This window comes from Mesocricetus auratus, unplaced genomic scaffold (assembly GCF_017639785.1).
Source record: "Mesocricetus auratus isolate SY011 unplaced genomic scaffold, BCM_Maur_2.0 Super-Scaffold_100707, whole genome shotgun sequence".
NCBI classification, from domain to species: domain Eukaryota; kingdom Metazoa; phylum Chordata; class Mammalia; order Rodentia; family Cricetidae; genus Mesocricetus; species Mesocricetus auratus.
The window spans coordinates 13,926,418-13,945,341 of NW_024429269.1; the positions used below are offsets into that span (position 1 = coordinate 13,926,418).

General features: G+C 47.1%; 1 protein-coding gene across 1 annotated transcript in view; it reads left to right on the plus strand.

The window, feature by feature from the left end:
• Positions 1 to 309: 309 nt before the first annotated feature.
• The window catches only part of Slc7a8 (solute carrier family 7 member 8), a 57,031-nt gene continuing 38,416 nt past the window's right edge, over positions 310 to 18,924 (plus strand). Inside the window, exon 1 of the mRNA XM_040740576.1 lies at positions 310 to 1,134. Within this exon, the coding sequence (XP_040596510.1) occupies positions 978 to 1,134 (157 nt within the window). The 5' untranslated portion in view covers positions 310 to 977. The remainder of the gene's footprint in view (positions 1,135 to 18,924) is intronic.

Below are 18,924 nucleotides of genomic sequence, written 5' to 3' on the forward strand. Positions count from 1 at the left end.
CTCAACATTTTAGCACACAGGCCAGTTTATTTCTGAAGGCTTTAAACGCCTGCAAAACTGAGCTCACGAATGCTGTGCGACCTGAGATCCAGCCTTGGCCAGAGACTTCTCCCTGCAACCGACCCTTCCCCTCGCTTCCACTGGAAGGAAAAGGACAGAAATGTTTCAAACCGTTTGCTCCGTGATCTTTGCGTGTGTGTGTGTGTGGGGGGTTGTTACTAATATTTAAATAGAAGAGGAGGGAAGGAGATGCGGCTAAGGATGGCGAGGAGGTGGGGGCGGAGCCTCGGCCCGCAAATAAACGCCGCGGCTGGTAGGGGAAGCACATTCGCGAGCCAGCGCAGCCGCCGGGAGATGCAGCGGGCTGCGGCTTGAGCTGAGACCCGAGAGCGGCGAAGGGACACCCGCACACAGCAGGTGGAAAACCGGCCCGGAGCCAACCAGCGAGAAGAAAGTACCTGAGCACCGCGCCTCCTCCGCCCTCAGCCGGCGAGAACTACTTTTACCCTCGCCGCAAAAGACAGACCGAGGGAGGGTGAGGGCGACCTGCTTTATTGGGAGGAAGGCTGCAGAGAATCCCGAGCAGGGCAAGCCGCCGCCCGGTACTCCGAGCCGCCAGCCTGGGCTCCTGAAGATAAAACCCTTTTCCGGAGAAATCCAGCTGGCGTCGCTGGTACAGTTCTATTTTTGTATTTACATATATATGCTCTTCGCCTCCCTTTAAAAAAAAAGAAAACCACGGCCCTTTTTGGTAGCAGGAGTGGCACGTGTCAGTGCAGAGTGGGAATATTTACAGCTCGCCCGCTCTCTCTCTCGTTTGCTGTCACTTTTTGGAGGCTCGGAGCGCTCTCGGTTTTTGAAACGGGAGTTTTAATTGGAAACTCTGTTTTCCCACGTATCTGTACATTTACGCGCACAGGCGTTTAAAAAGATACAGCTCCATTTAGCCTTTGGAGATCCGAACCCTACGGAGAAAGATGGAAAAGGGGGCCCGACACCGAAACAACACTGCGAAGAACCACCCGGGTGGGAGCAGATCGGACTCCAGCCCTGAGGCCGCGGCTGGCTCGGGAGGGGGCGGAGTAGCCCTGAAGAAAGAGATCGGATTGGTCAGCGCCTGTGGTATCATTGTAGGTGAGTCCGGGTCCTTGTCGCCCCCAGCGCCACCCATCCCTCTCCGGGGGTCCCCCGTTGGACTTTAACCCCTCCGTAGTCCCTTAATTAAGCTTTGCCTAGGACCCATGATGCCACCCACCTGGCTAGTCACATCTAAGAGCTATGGCAAAGTGATGTCTGTCATACATCGCTTCAGCCAAGCCAGGCAGAGCTGCTCTTTCCTCAGAATAGAACAGAGTTCAGAAACCAGGCTGGCCCTGCGTCCCAAGCATTGCCTGGGAATTTGTTAGAAGTGTAACAAATTTATTTCCGGCTGTTCTCTAGGCAGCTCTGATCCGGGAGATCCTAATTCAGGCTGAGACATGGATTTTTAACTAGCTTTAACTCAGCCTGCCTCAGAAGGCTGTGGACCCGGTTTTGGAGCCTATTTAATATTTTGTTATCTTATGCTATGAAACGCTGCGGTGTGTAACACAAAGAGCAAAACCAGTAATAGTACTGCTCTGATTCTTTATAGGAAGGTCTGTCCTATGCAGCACTTGTGAAACAGATGCGACAGGACTGTTCTTCCTGTCTCATAGATGAGGAAAGTAAGGAAGGGAGCTGCCTAGTTTGACTATGTTCTGCTCTAAATGGAGTGTGTGCTTCTCTGGTTGCCTAGTGGGAGGCACCTGTGTGTTAACACCCACAAGACCCTGTGAGGATCTTGGAGGGGATTAGGAGTAACTAGGTGTGGGGCAAAGGAGGGAAATGTGTGTTCTGGCTTGGACACTCTCCAAGAGAGGAGCCTGAGCCTGGGCGGTCGGTCCTGAGAGTGCTGGTGTAGGTCTGCCTTCCCAAGGCACTTCCCAGGCAAGGGCTTCCAGAGACAGCTCCATGCCTACACAGTGCGCTTCTCTGCTTAAGAAAGCCCTGGAGGTGAGCACTGGGCAGTGGCTCTCACTGCCTTCCTTCAAAGAGCGGCCTGTAGTCTGCGGTCTTTGGCAGAGGGCTGCTTCCCGGGGAGAGGTACCCTTCGGACTCGGAAGTGCCTCTGTTATCTCTCTGGAGTCTCCGTGGGAAGGTGTACTGTGCCTTGCCACCCGTGAACTAGCTTCTCCGGATGGCACAGTGTTCCACGAACGGCTCAGGGACATTTTGGCAGCAGAGCAAGAGTGACACTGGAGAACATCCTTGAAGTCAAATAAAATCAGTACAGCATCTAGATAATCCTCTTCACCTCTCCACCCAGACTCCAGAGACTGTTCTCTCCAAGCCCTCTGCAAAACGGAATGTTACCTAATTACTCTCAGCATTGACCGCTAGAAAAAAACAATGTTGTGAGGGAACAATTCCACAAAACAATAGTCATGTTTTTTCTTATTATAGTTTATTATTATCTTTTCTCATTATATTTCCTTTTACTTTTCTTTCCTTTATCTGAATAGCCCTGAAGAAAAAAAATAATTCACCCTGGTACTCAATCTGTATAGCATATGCCAATTTAAGGTCTGTAAATAGGCCAGAGCTTATTATGTCTTCCATCAATTTGACGGACAGGATTAGCATTCCCACCCCCCCTCCCTGGGAAGTATCTGATTCATACACAGATGTGCACACACACACACCTTCAACCTTTTTCTTCCACACTCTGCTTTACTCACCCATCCCCCAATATATACAGGTTTTCATGGATTAAGGATATTTTCCTATATAAGGTTTGGGTTTTTTTTTTTGGTTTTTAAGAGACAGGGTTTCTCTGTATTGTTTTGGAGGCTATCGGTCCAGCCTGGCCTCGAACGCACAGAGATCCGCCTGCCTCTGCCTCCCGAGTGCTGGGATTAAAGGCGTGCGCCACCACCGCCCGGCAAGGTTTGGGTTTTTTTAAAAATATTTTAAGTCTTTTTTAAAGTATTTTTTTCCTAATGAGCATGTTCAGGAATAATAAGTACAGTTTCACGGTAGATATCACCACTGATCTGCCCACAAGAGAGAGAGAAAAAAGTGCTCCTCATGATGACATTACAGTAAGAAGAATGAAAATCTGTCCTAAATACTGTAGGTGGTTATAGGGAAATCAGGATATTTTTCCAGAGGGTTAGATAAGCTGAGAAAGAGCTTTGCTCATAAGGTGGCACGGGACACAAACTTTTCTGTCTCCAATGAGGAGAAAGTGGCTGGCCCTCTTTGGATGGGTTTCCAAGTGGGCGATAACAACTGGGTTGTTTTCAAGGCCAAGTGCAAACATCAGATAACTGTATTTTCCATTCCACACAATCCAGTGCTCAGTATTAACCCTGGTGGAAGAAAGATAGAGTGATTTGAAAAGACCGACGCAGGAAGGGCTGGGGAGATGGTTCAGTGGTTAAGAGCACCTGTTGCACTTCCAAGAGGATCCAAGTTCATTCCAGCACCCACATGTCCCAGGACATCTGACGCCCCTTTCTGACCCCATGGACATCATGAAGGCAGGCAAAACTTATACACACAAAAACAAATCTAAAACAGGTTTGTTCTGGGGGGTTGGTTTTGTTTTTGTTTTAAAGAATACATACTGCTCTTGCAGAAGACTCGAGTTTTGTTCCATGCACCCACATTGGGCATCTCACAACCACCTGTAACCCCAGTTCTAAAGGATCCAATATCCCCTTCTAGCATCCAAGGACACTAGGCGTGCATGTAGTGCATATACATTCATGCATGCTCATGAAATAAAATAAATCTTTTATTATTTATTTATTTTGTATGTATAGGTGTTTTGCTTGCTTGTTGTCTATGTGTCACATGTGTGTGATGTCTCTGGAGGCCAGAAGAAGGGACTGGATCCCCTGTGGACTGGAGTTACAGACAGTTGTGAGTCACCATGTGGTGCTAAGAATTGAACCCAGGTCCTCTGGAAAAGCAACCAATGCTCTTAACCCCTGAGCCATCTATCCAGTCCCAAAATAAATCTTTTACCAGGCAGTGGAAAGCACACTCCTTTAACCCCAGCACTCAGCAGGCAGAGGCAGGCCAATCTCTGTGACTTCAAGGCCAGCCTGGTCTACAGAGCGAGTTCAGGACAGTTAGGGCTACACAGAGAAACCCTGTCTGGAAAAACAAAAACAAAAACAAAAAAGGAACAGAAAAGAGTCAAGCAGTTTCCTATGTGAATTATTGTGTGTGGGAAAGTAGTGTTTGCCCTGCCCTGTTTGCCACGTTTCATGTTCTGCTGGTTTAAAGGAATAAGTTAAAGTATGTTTCATGTAAGCTCATAAGTGGTTAGCCATGGTCGTCATAGATGACTGGAAGTAACAAATGGCGGTTACAATGGGATGGGATGTGACCCAACAGAAGACTGTGCTCTGACGTTGTTTACTTATGGTCTGATCAGGGTGTGAGATCCCTGTGCATTAAACAGGGAACTGACAATTAACACTGTGGCTTAGTTGTTTGGCCGCTGGGGTAAAGACAGGTGAATGGTGGGAGCCACGAGAGGAGGGAGGGTCTCAGCAACAACCATTTAAGGAGACTCTTGGAGGATGTGGCGGAAGACGAGTAGTGAAGGCAATACTTGGAGATTTTGCAAATAAAGGAATTTTGACCCAGTTGTTTCCTTGAGCAAAAAGTTTGACTTCGAGGCACAGCTTGGTGGTAGAGACAGTATGCTTGGAGTGTTTTCCCAGACGCAGCTGGAAGCAAGAAGGACGGGATGGAGGGAGACTGAGATGGAATGGCTTACTTAGCCTGTGACCTGATCTCTTGGGAAGCTGAGTGGGGATTGTTGAGAGGCTGGGGCGAGGTAGAGCTAAGTGAGGGCCAGAGGACAGGGGAGGAGAGAAGTCCTATGCATCTCTGAATTCTCAGTGCAGCAGAAGGCCTAGAAGAGGACCAATCACGCTGATGCCTTGGAGTTAACTGGCTCAGGAAGGTAGCTGAGAGGAAACACTAGCAGGCTGTCTCAGCCTAGCATGCACAAGGCCCTAGGTTCATCCCCAGTCCCCAACCCAAAAGCACGTCTAAGTCAGACGTGATGGCATATGACAGTAAACTCAGTACTCCCGAGATTAAGGCAAAGGATCTTGAGTTCAAGGGCAGTCTAGCTATATACATCAGGGTTCTATCTCAAAAAAGGCAGACAACAGGCATTTACCTGAAAGACTGCTGGGAGCCTAGCTTGGAAAACTGTTAAGCTGGGATTAATTTCACCAACATGGATAATAGTTATTTTTCATTTTTTCTTGTTGTTGCCAGAGGTGGCGGTCCGAGGGGTGGAATCTAGAGGCTCATTAATGGCGAGAGATCTAACACTGAGCTACATACTACCCTGGCCCTAACTGCCAGGCCTTTGCCTTCAGGTACATGCCTGGTCAGGGGGCCCTCTTGGTGGCAGATGCACTATGACTATAAACTCCCCCTAAACTCAAAAAGATGGGAGAACAGGAAAATCCACTTACTGAGGATACCAAAGTTCCCACTGACAGCCATTATTAAGTACATGTTTTATGCCAGGCACTCATTATCTGCTTGTCCCTCACAATAACCTCTATGTGTCCAGCACATACTATCTTTTCTTACAGATAAGGAAATGAAGACTCAGAGGGATAAGCAATTTGCCAAAGGTCATACAACGAAAATTTTTGGAGCCAAGATTCTAGCCTCAAACACTTCAGTGTTATTATCTATTCTTTGTATTTTCACATTATGGAGTGTGTGTGTGTGTGTGTGTGTGTGTGTACTATTCATGTGTGTGCAGGTTGGAAACAACTTGCAGAAGTGAGAAGTGAGTTCTCTAATTCTACTCTGAGTCCTGGAGCTTGAACCGGGGTCATCAGGCTTGGTGACAAGCACGATTCCCTCACAGAGCCAGCCTGTGTCTATTAATTTACATTAAGTGGGCATTTTCCTTGAAAATCTCAGCAGCGGTCCTTATTTTTATAGATAAAATGGCCATTTCTGCCTTTCTATGGAGGAAAGTTCTAGTGAAAGGGCATCTGGGTGGCAGCTGAGGAGGCACGGAGGGGGCCATGCTTCTGCTGCAGTTACAGGAACACGGAGGATGCTCACCTGGCCGATCATGCTCTCATTAACTCCCTGGAAACTATAGTCCTTCCTAGCCACGTGAGGGGTGGGTCTCCCCAGCCACCTGATGCCTCGGTAGCTCTGTGCTAGTAGTGTATCTAGGTACTTTGCTGGAAGCACTGGAAGTTAGACCTAAAATCAAACGAGCCAGCAACAGAGCCTAAAGAGAAATGTGTTTGTAATGTTTGCAGCATATTGTCTCTGTGACAGTTGTAGATTTAGGTCTGGCTGCATCACCAGCTTTCAACACGATTTAAAAAACAACAGTTTTTCAGTTTTCTTTTCTTTTTTAGTCACGGGTTCTTATTATGCAGCTGAGACTGTCTTTAAATTTGCCACATAGCTGATCTAACTCAGACAGTGCTTCTGGCTTAGCCCCCAAGTTCTGGGGGTACAGGCGTGCGCCACCATGGCTAGCTGCTGTTTGTGTGCTTGCTTATTTGTGTTTGGTGGTAGTGGAAACTGTGTTGTGTTTTGTTTTCTTGAGTCAGGGATTCTCTTCTCTGTGTAGCCTTAGCTGTCCAAGAACTCACTCTGTAGGCCAGGCTATCCTCGAACTCACAGAACGTTGTATTGTTTTAATTAGTTTGTTGACTTGTTTTACACACACACACACACACACACACACACACACACACACACACACATCTGTGTGGGAGTGTGCATGTGAGAGCCAGTGCCTGCAGAGCCAGAAGAGGGTATCAGGCCCCTTAGAGCTGGAGTTACAATTGTGAGACACCCAGCATGGATGCTAGGAACAGAACTTGGGGGCTAAGCCAGAAGCATGGTCTGTTGAAGGAGCAATGTGCACTCTTAAAGTGCTAAGCCATCACTTCAGCATCTGCCCTGTTTGGAGGGGACAAAGTTCTGCTCTGTATGTCTAGCTGACTTAGAACTCACTAGGTGACCCAGGATAACCTAACCTCAAACTTTAAGCATGTGCCACCATGCCAATAATTTTGTTTTTTTTGCAACAGGGAGTCTCTAACTCAGGATGGCCTAGTAACTCTCTATGTAGCCCAGGCTGGCCTCAAACTAGTGCTAATCCTCCTACTTCAGCCTCCTGAGTGCTGAAATGAGAGTCGCAAAGCACACATCTGGCTTTTATGTGTTTGTTTGCTTGTTTTCAAGCAGGATATGTAGTGCAGGTTGGACTAGAGTTCAGCTTCCTTTCTCAGCCTGCTAAAGGCTGGGATTAAAGTTCCGTGCCACCATACTCAGCTAGAGCAAAACAACATTTACTGAGGTCTTACTAAATGCCAATTCCTGTGGCGCTTAGTTGGATAAATAACAAGATATTATCTCATTTAATCCTGTCAACAGTCTTACAGATGTATATGTTACAGCTGTTTTAAATGTGAGAAATTAGTCATGGAGCTCGTAGGTAATTTGCTGAGGGCCGCACTGCTGCTAACCGAATTGTCTGAATCCAGAGCCGTTTCTAATAACCCAGAGAGAGGGGAGGGAAGTCGGCACACGTCAGTGGTAGTGGAGGGGGCCGTGGAGGGGACGGCACCAGGAGTGGAATCTGGAGAAGCCATGAGTGTATGACACTGGAAATCTTTTCAAAATAGGGCTATCTGAGCCAGGTGTGGTGACTCACACCTGTCATCCATGTACTTGGAAGGCTGAGGCAGGAGGGTCCCAAGTTCAAGGCCAGCCTGAACAACATTAGGGAAACTGGCTGGGGGGAGGGGAGAACAAGAAAGAAAGTGTGTGTGTGTGTGTGTGTGTGTGCGCGCGCGTGCGCGTGCCAGAGAGAGAGAGAGAGAGAGAGAGAGAGAGAGAGAGAGAGAGAGAGAGAGAGAGAGAGATTTGTATCTGATCCCAGAACCATTTGTTGAATGTTGACTGGAGGGAGGGAGTTTATGTCCCGCTACGGGGAAGAAAAAGCCATGGGAGTATTAGGATTTGGTTCATTTGGGATGAAAATATGTTAAAACTGTCATTGTTCTCAAAGAGAATCTGGGACAGAAGCCAGCTCAAAAACATTTCAAAACAAACATGTCTCGGTGAGTAGGAAAAGGTATAGCCAACCGAGCAATACGGAGGAGCCAGCAGCCAGGGAGCACTCACTGCTCACCATGTCCAGAGTGCCTGGTAAGAGCTAAGTAACCGGGCACAGTAGGTACCAGTATAGACATTATAGGAGTTCACGCAGGTAAGTGACCAGCTGATAGAGAGGTTGATTCCCACCTGGGCCCTGGAGCGCTGCAGACATGCTCCCAGCATGCAGTGCAGGATGACTGGGACCAGGCATCCTGTTGCATGCTTCCTGCCTCCAGGAACTAGAGAGCTCAAGGGCAGTTTGTTTGAACTTGCAACTCTCTGGCTCAAATATGTTCCCTCTAAGGGCGGGGTTATGCAGAATGAGTGACTAGCAGGAAATAGAGTCTAGAAAAGAAAATCAGCACCCAGGAAAGATTTTTAAAAGTGCCTAAGCCAGGATTGATGCTGCATGCCTGTAGTCCCACACTTGGGAGGATTGATACACTTCAAAGCCAGCCTGGATCACATTTCAGAACACTCAGAACTATTCACAAGACCCTGTCTCAAAAAAACAAAGCAAAAGCACTAAGTAGCACACCTCATTTCAGCACTGGTGAGGGAGCAGCAAGTCAAATGGCTGCCTGATCAGGGGGTGCAGAAGTGGGATTTAGGACTGGGCCTTCTCAAGTTGCCAGGCTACCGAGAGCTAAACCAGCAGACTGTTCCCAGCCTAACCAAAAACAAAACAAAACAAAAAAAACAACTTCAGGAATTTCTGTTGTTGTTTTTCGTGTTTTCTAGTTGTTACTGTGGGATGATGGGCAAGATCTCAAAATGCAGCCAGGAGCAAGCTGTTCTGGGAAAAGATTCTCATCTATGGAAAACAAGGACCACTTGGGAGCCTGGGGGCCTAGAAACTGCTCTTTCCTGATTTCCCTCCCAGTTCCGGGGCTTGAACCCAGGACCTGCTCCGCCCTAGACAAGGGCTCTCCCACCGAGCTATAACCACTGGCTCCCTTCTCTAATGTTTAATTCCCTGCTGAGCATTTGGAGCTAGAAGAGTTATGCCTTATTGGCATTCCAGAACTGTCTGCAGCACACCCACCTCCCTGGACACCTGAGAATGGCGACATGCGGCTGCAGCCAGACGTAGATGGGTGGGGGTGGGGGCTGCTCAGGACTTTAACGGTGAGCGAGCATATTAGGCCTTGTGCTGAGCACGGGTAAGCATGGGTGAATTTCATTTCTAGGAAGCACAATAATCTCTCAAGTCTATTCTGAGCCGCGCTATTTATAGAACGGATGGAGTTTGAGTTGAAAAGCTTTATCGATCACCCCATCCCTCATCCTTTGTCATGCTCCCTGGCTTTCCCATTGGTTTGCTCTAAATGTCCTCAGCATCAGCAGCAGTGATGTCACTGCTGGGGAGAAGGTTTCATAGTGTGCCTGAAGATGTTTCAGACCTCAGGCAGAGCTGCACACTGGAAGAGCAGGGGCTGCAGTCAGAGTGGGCCTTTCTTATCTGTATGTCTGGAAGGCTGCTTCCTTGCACATGGATGGAAGGCTTACAAACGCTGCAGTTGCTTCTGTAGAGGACAGGTCTGAGGGTGTGGTTAGCAAGAAATAATACAGGAATTCAGGCTGCCCTAAGGAGGCATTTGGGAGCCAGGATGGTGTGGCACATACCTGTAATCCTAGCCCTCGGGAGGCTATGCAGTAGGACTGCCACAGAAGTAAGGCCAGCCTGGGCTATGTGGCAAGACCCTTTCTCAAAACTAAAATATTTTAGAAAGTTTTAAAAGTCTTTTGCTTAAACCAAAAATTAGCTGAGTGTGTTATAGAGATTAAAGAACACTCGAGATACAGTGGCAAAGGACAAGCTTCAGAGATAGTCTTGAGGGAAGCATGATGTGTGGGCAGGTGGTGTGTGTGTGTGTGTGTGTGTGTGTGTGTGTGTGTGTGCGTGCAAGTGCATTCGTGGGTGTGACTGTGGGCATGTGCATGCCGTAATTCCTGTGTGGAGGTCAGAGGACATCCCTGGACGTCAATCCTGCTTTTCGCCTTCCTCAGCAGTGTCTCTCTTGTTTGCCACTGCATATCCAGGCCAGCAGGCCCTTCAAACTCCTGAGCATTTTCTTGTCTCTACTGTCTGTCTCAGCACTAAGATTACTACAGACATGTGACTTTACATAGGTTCTGGGGATTTGAACCCAGGTCTTCATGGTTTTGTGGCAATTATTTTACCCACCAAGCCATCTCTTCCACCCCATGCACAATCTTTGTACCTTTTTTTTTTTATATCTAAGTGATGGGGGCCGTGAAACAGGGCCTCCTGCTTTCCAGGCTGGCCTCAGATACACTATATAATTCTGATCCTGCTGCCTCTGAATCCCCAGGGTTGGGATTAGAGGCAGGCACCACCAGGCCAAGTTCATGAGGTGCTGCAAATCAAACTTGAAATTTTGTGTTTGCTAGAAAAGCACTTCTACCAACTGAGGTACATCCTCAGCCCTGCCTTTTATAATTTTAATATGCTACCAGTTTATGTAACTGTAAAGTGAAGGCTCCATTCCATCTTTTGTTTTGTTGATTGTGCCTAGGCTGCCTTGAATTTACTAAGTAGCCAAAGTTGGCCTTGAACTCCTGGTCCTCCTACCTCTACTCCGTCCCCAGTGCTGGATTTACGTGTGTGCCGCCAAGCCTGGCGGAGTGGAGTTTCCTTGTAAAGTACTAAAACAGACCTGTCCTCTGGTCTGTGTTTAGTGAAAGGTTTTCCTCTTTCTTTGGGCTCATCTTCTGTCACCCCACTTCAGTCATCACTCCCAGAACACACACCCCATTCACTAGTGCTAGTTCAGAAATGTGGGCTGCACTAGTCTGGGCCAGCTGGGCTCAGGCTCCAGCTACGCAGCAGCCAGCCAGTTACCTTTCTGCTTGTCTTTGTGGGTTTGAATGGCTTCCACAGAGGTGTGGGTGTCGTCCTCTTTTACTTTGCTTTTCTTCCCTTTTCTTTATGAAAGTAATCTTTTAAGAAATGTGTATGTGTATTGCCTACAGGTGGATGCTGAGACTTGAACCTGGGTCTGAAAGAACAAGTGCTCTTAATCACTGAGCCATTTCTTTTCTTTTCTTTTTTTGGTTTTTTGAGACAGGGTTTCTCTTGTGTATCTTTGGAGCCTGTCCTGGAACTAGCTCTTGTAGACCAGGCTGGTCTCGAACTTGCAGAGATCCACCTGCCTCTGCTTCCCGAGTGCTGAGATTAAGGCATATGCTACCATTGCTCGGCGAGTCTCATCCTCTTTATGCCATGAAAGCTGGCCTGGAACTTGAGTTCCTTCTGCCTCAGCTTTTCCTGAGTAGCTAGCCATTCTAATATATCACTATAATCACGCTAACACACCTTCTGGTCAGCCTGATGTGGTTAGCTCTATTTTCACCTTTCACCTGAATGTCTTCATTCAATCCTTTTTGCTTTGAGACAGGGTTTTACTATGTAGCCTTGGCTCACCTGGAACTCACTGTGTGGATGAGGCTGACCTCAAACTGGGAAAGATCTGCCGGCCTTTGCCTCTCTAGAGCTGGAATCACAGGTGTGGGCCACCATACTTGGCCTATTCATTCAATTCTCCCCACTCCTTTCTCAGGGCAGGGAGTGCGGCAAGACAGGGTTTCTCTGTCTAGCCCTGGCTGTCCTGAAACTGACTTTGTAGACCAGGCTGGCTTCGAACTCAGAGATCTACCCCCCTGTGCCTCCTGGGTGCTGGGATTAGAGCATATGCCATGATGCCCAGGCTTCATTCAGTTCTTCGGGGCAGAAGTTGAATCTCACTTTCACTTTCCCACAGGGTTAGCTTGTCATATGTGCTTAGAGTGTTTGCTATAAGCAGTCAGTCGGTCAAAAACAAAACAAAACAAAACAAAAACAATGGGACATTGAGAACTCTGTGGCAGAGACTGGCCCAGCATGCACAAGGCTGTAGACCACTGGGGAGAAATGATTTGATTCTGTTGAGCTGCGGGTGGTTAAGATAGCTGAGCATGGTGACACCCACTGTAATACCAGCGCTGAAGGAGGGGAGTCAGACCAGGCGTGGTGACACACACGTTTGATCCCAGCACTCAGGAGGCAGAGGCAGGCGGATCTCTGTGAGTTCCAGGCCAGCCTGGTCTACAGAGTGAGTTCCAGGACAGCCAGGACTACACAGAGAGACCATGGAGCAAGCAAACAAGAGACAAGCAGAGACAGGAGGCTGGGAACTTAAGGTCATCCTTGGCCACACACTAAATTCAAGGCTTAGACTCTGTCTCAAAGAAAATAACGAAGATAAGGCTGGCAGGGTACCCTAGTGGGTAAAGGCACCTGCCTCCAAGCCTGACAACCCGAGTTCGACCCCCAAACTCACATGTTGGAAGGGAAGGCCCACCTCCTGAAAGTCACCCTCTGTGCTCTGCATGTGTACCACAGCAAATGCACAGCTCTACACAAACACACAGAGAAAAGGTAGATAAATAAAATAAGCATCATTTAAAATATTTAAATTGCTAAGGTAGTAAATTTTTTTGGTTTGTTTTGCTTTTTTGAAGTTCGAAGAAAGATGAGAGTTTTTCAACCTTGACATTGTTGCCTCTTGGGCCAGGTCTTCCTTCGTTATGGAAGGTTCTCTGGTCATTGGGGGATCCTTAGCAGCACCCTTAGCCTTTGTACGCGAAGTGCCAGGAGTATCCTTACTCCAGTGTGAAGACCAGAAGTGACTCCAGACATTACCAGTTGTCCCCTGGAGGTAGGAGCAAGATTGTCCCTGGTGGAAACCACCCTCCCCCAAGAAAGGCAGAGATGCTGGAGGTAGCGTGTGGGTCCCTGATGGGAACCAGTGAGGGCTCAGCTCTGTAGGCCCTGGGGCCACCATGCTTGTCTTTCAGTAACTGGTGGGTGGTGATTGGCTCCATCTATTTCATTAAAAGACCGTGTATGAACAAGTACCTCCCAATTACCTTTCAAGGCAAGCATGTAGAGAGTGGGCGATCAATAAATACTTTTAAAGATGCAATTACTTGCTGCCCGCCCCCCTGCAGCTCCTAAAAATTATACCTGGACAACCAGACAAATGAATCAGAGAATGCCTCATAGTCTTGGCTGTACAGTGCTATTTGGTAGCCAAGCCCCCAAAGCCATCCTACTGCATTTGTCTCTGGCCGGACAATGTCTCCACTGCTGCAAATACTAGTAATTATTTTATTTTAGCATTTCACGGATTAGAGGGTGTCTTGCAGAGATGTAAGCTGCCTTGATCCCCACAGCAGAGGGTGGGGCAAGAGTCATCACTCCCAGTGTGAACATGAAGGAAACGAATCTTAGAAAAACTGGAGTGGTGAGGGCTCTTGCTCCTCTAATCCAGAACAGCAGTCATGGATACCATCTGCATCTCTAATCTTCAGTATACAACCAAACAGGGTATGTGTTGGGTCTTAGCCCAGCAGAAGCTGTCTGTACAGTCCTGATAGAAAAGTATGTATGGAGCTCACATAGTGTGTTTAAGGACCAACGTCTGACCCAGCTTCCACACCATTACCCAGATCCTAAAGTGTTCATGTTCTCCTCCCTACCCACTGGAAAACTGTAAATTCACTTCAGCTTTCTCTGCAATCATAGCAATGGCCTCAGCCTCCAATACCCCGCAGGAAGCTGTGGCCAGACTTGAAGACTAGCATGAGTAAGGTCTTTGGATCTAAGTCTGCTGGGCATTACAAGTCTGTAATTTCTCTCCATAGGAAATTCTTTGAGGGCTACAGCATTCTAGTGTGAACAAGCCTGGGTGTGAGTAATGCCATAATGGGGGTCACATGGGTGTTGGCACACGGAAGAGGGAGTTAGTGATTATTCACAGAAAATGTGGATATTCTCAGTTCTGGCAGATTTCCTATGAAGACTTGCCCACTGATACAACTTGGCCTCTTTCTTAATGAAACAGCTTGCGTGGCGTTTCTTTGACGGAACAAGTCAAGCTAAGACTCATTGTCCAGGCACCCTCCAGCTTTCAGTAAAGATCTGATGATGATTGCTGTGTTACCCAGTGTGGGTGGAGAGCAGGATTAAGACCCTGACTTCAGGGCCTTGGCACTACCAGACAGGTGTGCATCACATTCCTTTTTTTGTTTGGTTTGGCTTGGTTTAGTTTTGTTTTTGTTTTTTCCAGACAGAATTTCTCTGTGTAACAGCCCTGGCTGTCCGGGAACTCACTTTGTAGACCAGGCTGGCTTTGAACTCACAGAGATCTACCACTGAAAAACACAGATATTTAGATTATGATTCATAACAGTAGCAACATTACAGTTATGAAGTAGCAATGAAAGTAATTTTATGGTTGGGGGGTCACCACAATGTGAGGAACTGTATTAAAGGGTCGCAGCATCAGGAAGGTTGAGAGCTACTGCTCTAGACAATGGGTCCTAAGAGTAAAACAAGAGAGGAAAAAAAGAATCCCCACAGAAGTCAACTTCCTTCCTCTATATGAAGAAAGACTCTAACCAAGTTAGTAAGGCTCTTTCCTAGCTGTCTCGGAGCCTCCTTTGGACAGGGCCCTGACAGCCCTGAGGCTGCTTTGTGTGGTGCTGTAGACAGAGGAGCAGCAGCATGGAGTCTGGAGGATGCCCTAGGCCTGAAATCCAACAACTCAGCTTCTCCACCAGCCCGAGCTGCTTACACAGCATGTGACTTTAACCAAGTCAATTCCTCTCTCTCTGAGGCTCAGTTTTCACGAAAGTAAATAGGAATGACTGCCCAAGACAGACCAGCGAGTGGTGTTCTTTTTTTTTTTTTTTTGGTTTTTCGAGACAGGGTTTCTCTGTGGCTTTGGAGACTGTCCTGGAACTCACTCTGGAGACCAGGCTGCTCTCGAACTCACAGAGATCCGCTTGCCTCTGCCTCCCGAGTGCTGGGATTAAAGGCGTGCACCACCAACGCCCGGCCGTGAGTGGTGTTCTGAGAATCGAGGCTGTCAGTGCGTGTGCTCCACCCACCACAGCAGCTGAGAGGACTGCAGCAAGGGGCAGAAGTCTAGTCTGCGGTCCACCTCTCTATAAGACCATCTCCCATTGGCTGCCCAAGGAGCGGCTAAGGATGGTCCCCTGTTTGTGGGAAAGTCTTTTATTTTCACCAAGTCTTGAAGCAGGGGCAGAAGATGCAGCCTCCAATCCAGATACTGCTAGGTCAGCTGTGATACCTTTCTGTAACAAATCTTTCAGTGCCGCCAGCCAGCTCCCAAATAATGACATGGAGATTTCTTACTAGTTATGAAAGCTGTGCCTATAACTTAGGCTTGTTCCTAACTAGCACTTATAACCTAAATTAACCATCTATACTAATCTATGTTCTATCGTGTGGCGTCACCTCTCTTTCGTCTCGTACTTCCTGTTTCCTCTCCGTGTCTCCTGGCATCTCCTGCACGCATGCTAGATTCCTCCTCCTCTTCCTTTCTCTCCTCAGAAGTCCCACCTGTACCTCCTGCCTAGCTGTTGACCATTCAGCTTTTTGTTATACCGATCACTGCAATTATATCTTCACACAGTGTACAAATATCCCACAGCACACTTCTGGGTCTCTGTTCTTCAACTGTAAAATTCGGATAATGATACCTTCCTTGTTTCTTCCACGGATCCCTCAAAGATTAGTTAGTGCTGTCTACCTCATCTCCCAGGGGGCACTGAGACGTGTGTACCCTGTGACAGTGTCCCAGAGGCTGCAGAAGTACTCACCATCCTGGTTAATCCTTATGGCTGTTTGTTTGCACAGAACCCTTAGTGGACATTGACTCTTCGTTCCTGAGCAGGCAGAACTTTTAACAGAGCGCCCCACCTTCCCACCGAAACTGCCATTCCCAGCTCCAAGAAATGCCTAGCTATTTCCTCTTCCATTTTCACTACCTTAAGACCAAAGTCAACCCTTGTTTTTCTCTCAGTGTTGTTTTTCTAGCCCTGGAGCTGGTTTCATGGGCTAAGTTCTGTTTCTCTTCTTAGATGGCCATGAAATGCCCTTTAGATCACTCTTTTGATAATTCCCAGATAGGCAAAGAATTTACTGGCCTCTTTCAGCAACTCTGACTCTAGTGTTCTTGTTTCCCAGGGCTTCCTCTCTTCCAGGGAATAGCAGAGCATTTATCTTGGTAGGTGAACAGTATTTTTTGTTTTGAGACACTGTAGTTCAAGAACTGGTCTCAGATCCAAGGCAATTCTCCTGCCTCATCCTACTGAGTGCTGGGATTATTCATGTGAACCAACCATGCTGCCCAGCTTGAAAGATCACTTGACAAGATGACCAAGCCCTGGGGCCTGGAATACTGGGTGAAGGCCTTTTAGTCTCCACCAAGACAGCAGTTCACAGAGGACATGCGTGACAAAGATGTCTTCTTGTCCTATCAAAGGATTTCACATAGCATGTAGGAAAGGAAGGAAAAGAAAGATATCTGTAAGAGCTGACCCCTTTGGTCTGCCTCTTCTTAGCCTGATATTTACATTTGAATTTACATTTGAACTTGATGTTGAGGGACTGTTTCCCCCCTTGGTTTTATTTCTGTGTATATCTCTAAAGGAAGATGTGTTTGAAAGAAAATGTGTTTCTTTTTATTTATTTTAAATTTATTCATTTTACATGCCAACCATAGTTCCCCTCCCTCCCCTCCTGCTGATCTCCCCTGCCTCCCCCCCAACACACAGAGAATGTGTTTCTATCTATGGCTTTTTTAAATTTGTAACAGGGTCTCACTTATAGCTTGGGCTAGCCTAGAATTTGCTACATAGACCAGGTTGACCTCAAACTCAGCGATATCTGCCAGCTTCTGCCTCTTGAATGCTGGGATTGAAGATGTGTGCTACCATCCTGGCCATTCTGATTTTAAAAATAAAACAAACATTTATTTTAGTTTTTATTTGGGCTTTTTTGTTTTGTTTTGGGTTTTTTGTTTGTTTTATTTATTTTTTGGTGGGATTTTTAAAATTTTTATAATTTTGTCCAGGCTGACCTCAAACTCAAAATTCTGCCTCAGGGGCTGAAGAGATGGCTCAGATGTTCTTCTCAGGTCTTCTAGAAGACCTGAATTAAATTCCCAGCAACCACATAGTGGCTCACAGCCATCTGTAACTCTAGTTTCAAGGGATTTGATACCTTCTTCTGAACTCTGTAGGCACCAGGCATGCATGTGGTCACAGGCTTACATACAGGCAAAACATTCATACATATTAAATATACACACACACATACATACATACATACATACACACATACATACATATACACATACACACACACACATACACACATCCTAAATACTTCACACTGCATATTTTCAGTTTGAAAAGTAACATCAGACTTTACACCTGAGAGGAATAGAGGGTTGAATTGTGAATATTCCTTTCTTCCCCTTTAATTCATAACTATCTATATTCCTGGCCCTGACTGAAAATTGGATTTTGGGGAGCAGGCATAGTGTTACATACCTGTAATCTTAGCACTCTGCTTTAGAAAGTAGACACCGTTGGTTTTGTGCAGTTTCAAGGAGAGTCTAGTCTAATAGTCTACACACCTGAGTTCCAGGCTGGTTAACTAATTGTATTGCACAACCTCATCTCAAAAGAAAATACATTTGAATTTTGACTTAGAAGTGAATGCCTTAGAACTGAATTGAGGTTGAATCTAGCTCATTTTGGAAAGTAAAACAGAACTTTACACTTTGACAAAAATTATTTACCAGACGGTGGTGCATGTCTTTAATCCCAGCACTCAAGAGGCAGAGACAGGCGGATCTCTATGAGTTCCAGGCCAGCCTTTTCTACAGAGCAAGTTCCAGGACAGCCCAGGCTACACAGAGAAGCCCTGTCTCAAGAAACAAAACAAAACAAGAAAGACAAATGTGTTTTAAAGATTTATGTTATTATTTTATGTGTAGGAGTGTTTTGCCTGCACGTGTGTGCTCCACATCCATACCTAGTGCCCTCAGAGATCAGAGGAGGGCTTCGGATTGCAAGCCCCATGTGGGTGCTGGGACCTGAACCCAGGTCTTCTGCAAGAGCAGTATGTGTTCTCAATCACTGAGGCCAACTCTCCAGCCCGGACTTCACACTTTTTATCTGGCTAGTTCCAAACCACCAAAGAGAGGTGGTCTCCTGGAACACTGTCAAGCCCACATGCTGAGGCGAGCTCTCCGGCTCTGCCTTTCCCTCTGGATCTAGCTAGTGTCTGCTTCTTCCTCAGGCATTGAGTGGGGAGCTGGGAAGGGCATGAGGAGGGAGCTTCCAAAGGGACTTCATTTCGGGGTAGACACAAGTGAAGCCAGTTTAGAAAGACATGTGTCAGGGCTGCCACACTCTCCTCCACCCTGCCCCATGTGCACGGCCCAGGAGCCCCCTTCCGTGCTTGCTGCTGCCTCTGTCTGAGAGGACTCCAACCCTGAGCGTGCAGAAGTGGATTAGTGAAAAGAACACTAGATTAAGCGTCAGGAGACAGCTTTCAAGATCCAATTTTACCCATCAGTAGCTGAGGAATTTAGAGAAAGCCACTTAACCCCACAGTCTCTTCATCTCTTGATCAGTAAAGTGGAGAGAAATTCCTCTCCCTGAATTCTACAAGGTGTTTCTGAGGGTCATATGACACCACAGAGAGGGAGGCCTCTGGAATATAGTGCTGAGATTTTGCACGTAGTGTTCTCTCAGAAACCATGGCTAGACAACTGTGACTGTTTCATGGGTTCGTTTCATGTCCTCCAACGGGTGGGGCTGTCGCGTCCATGT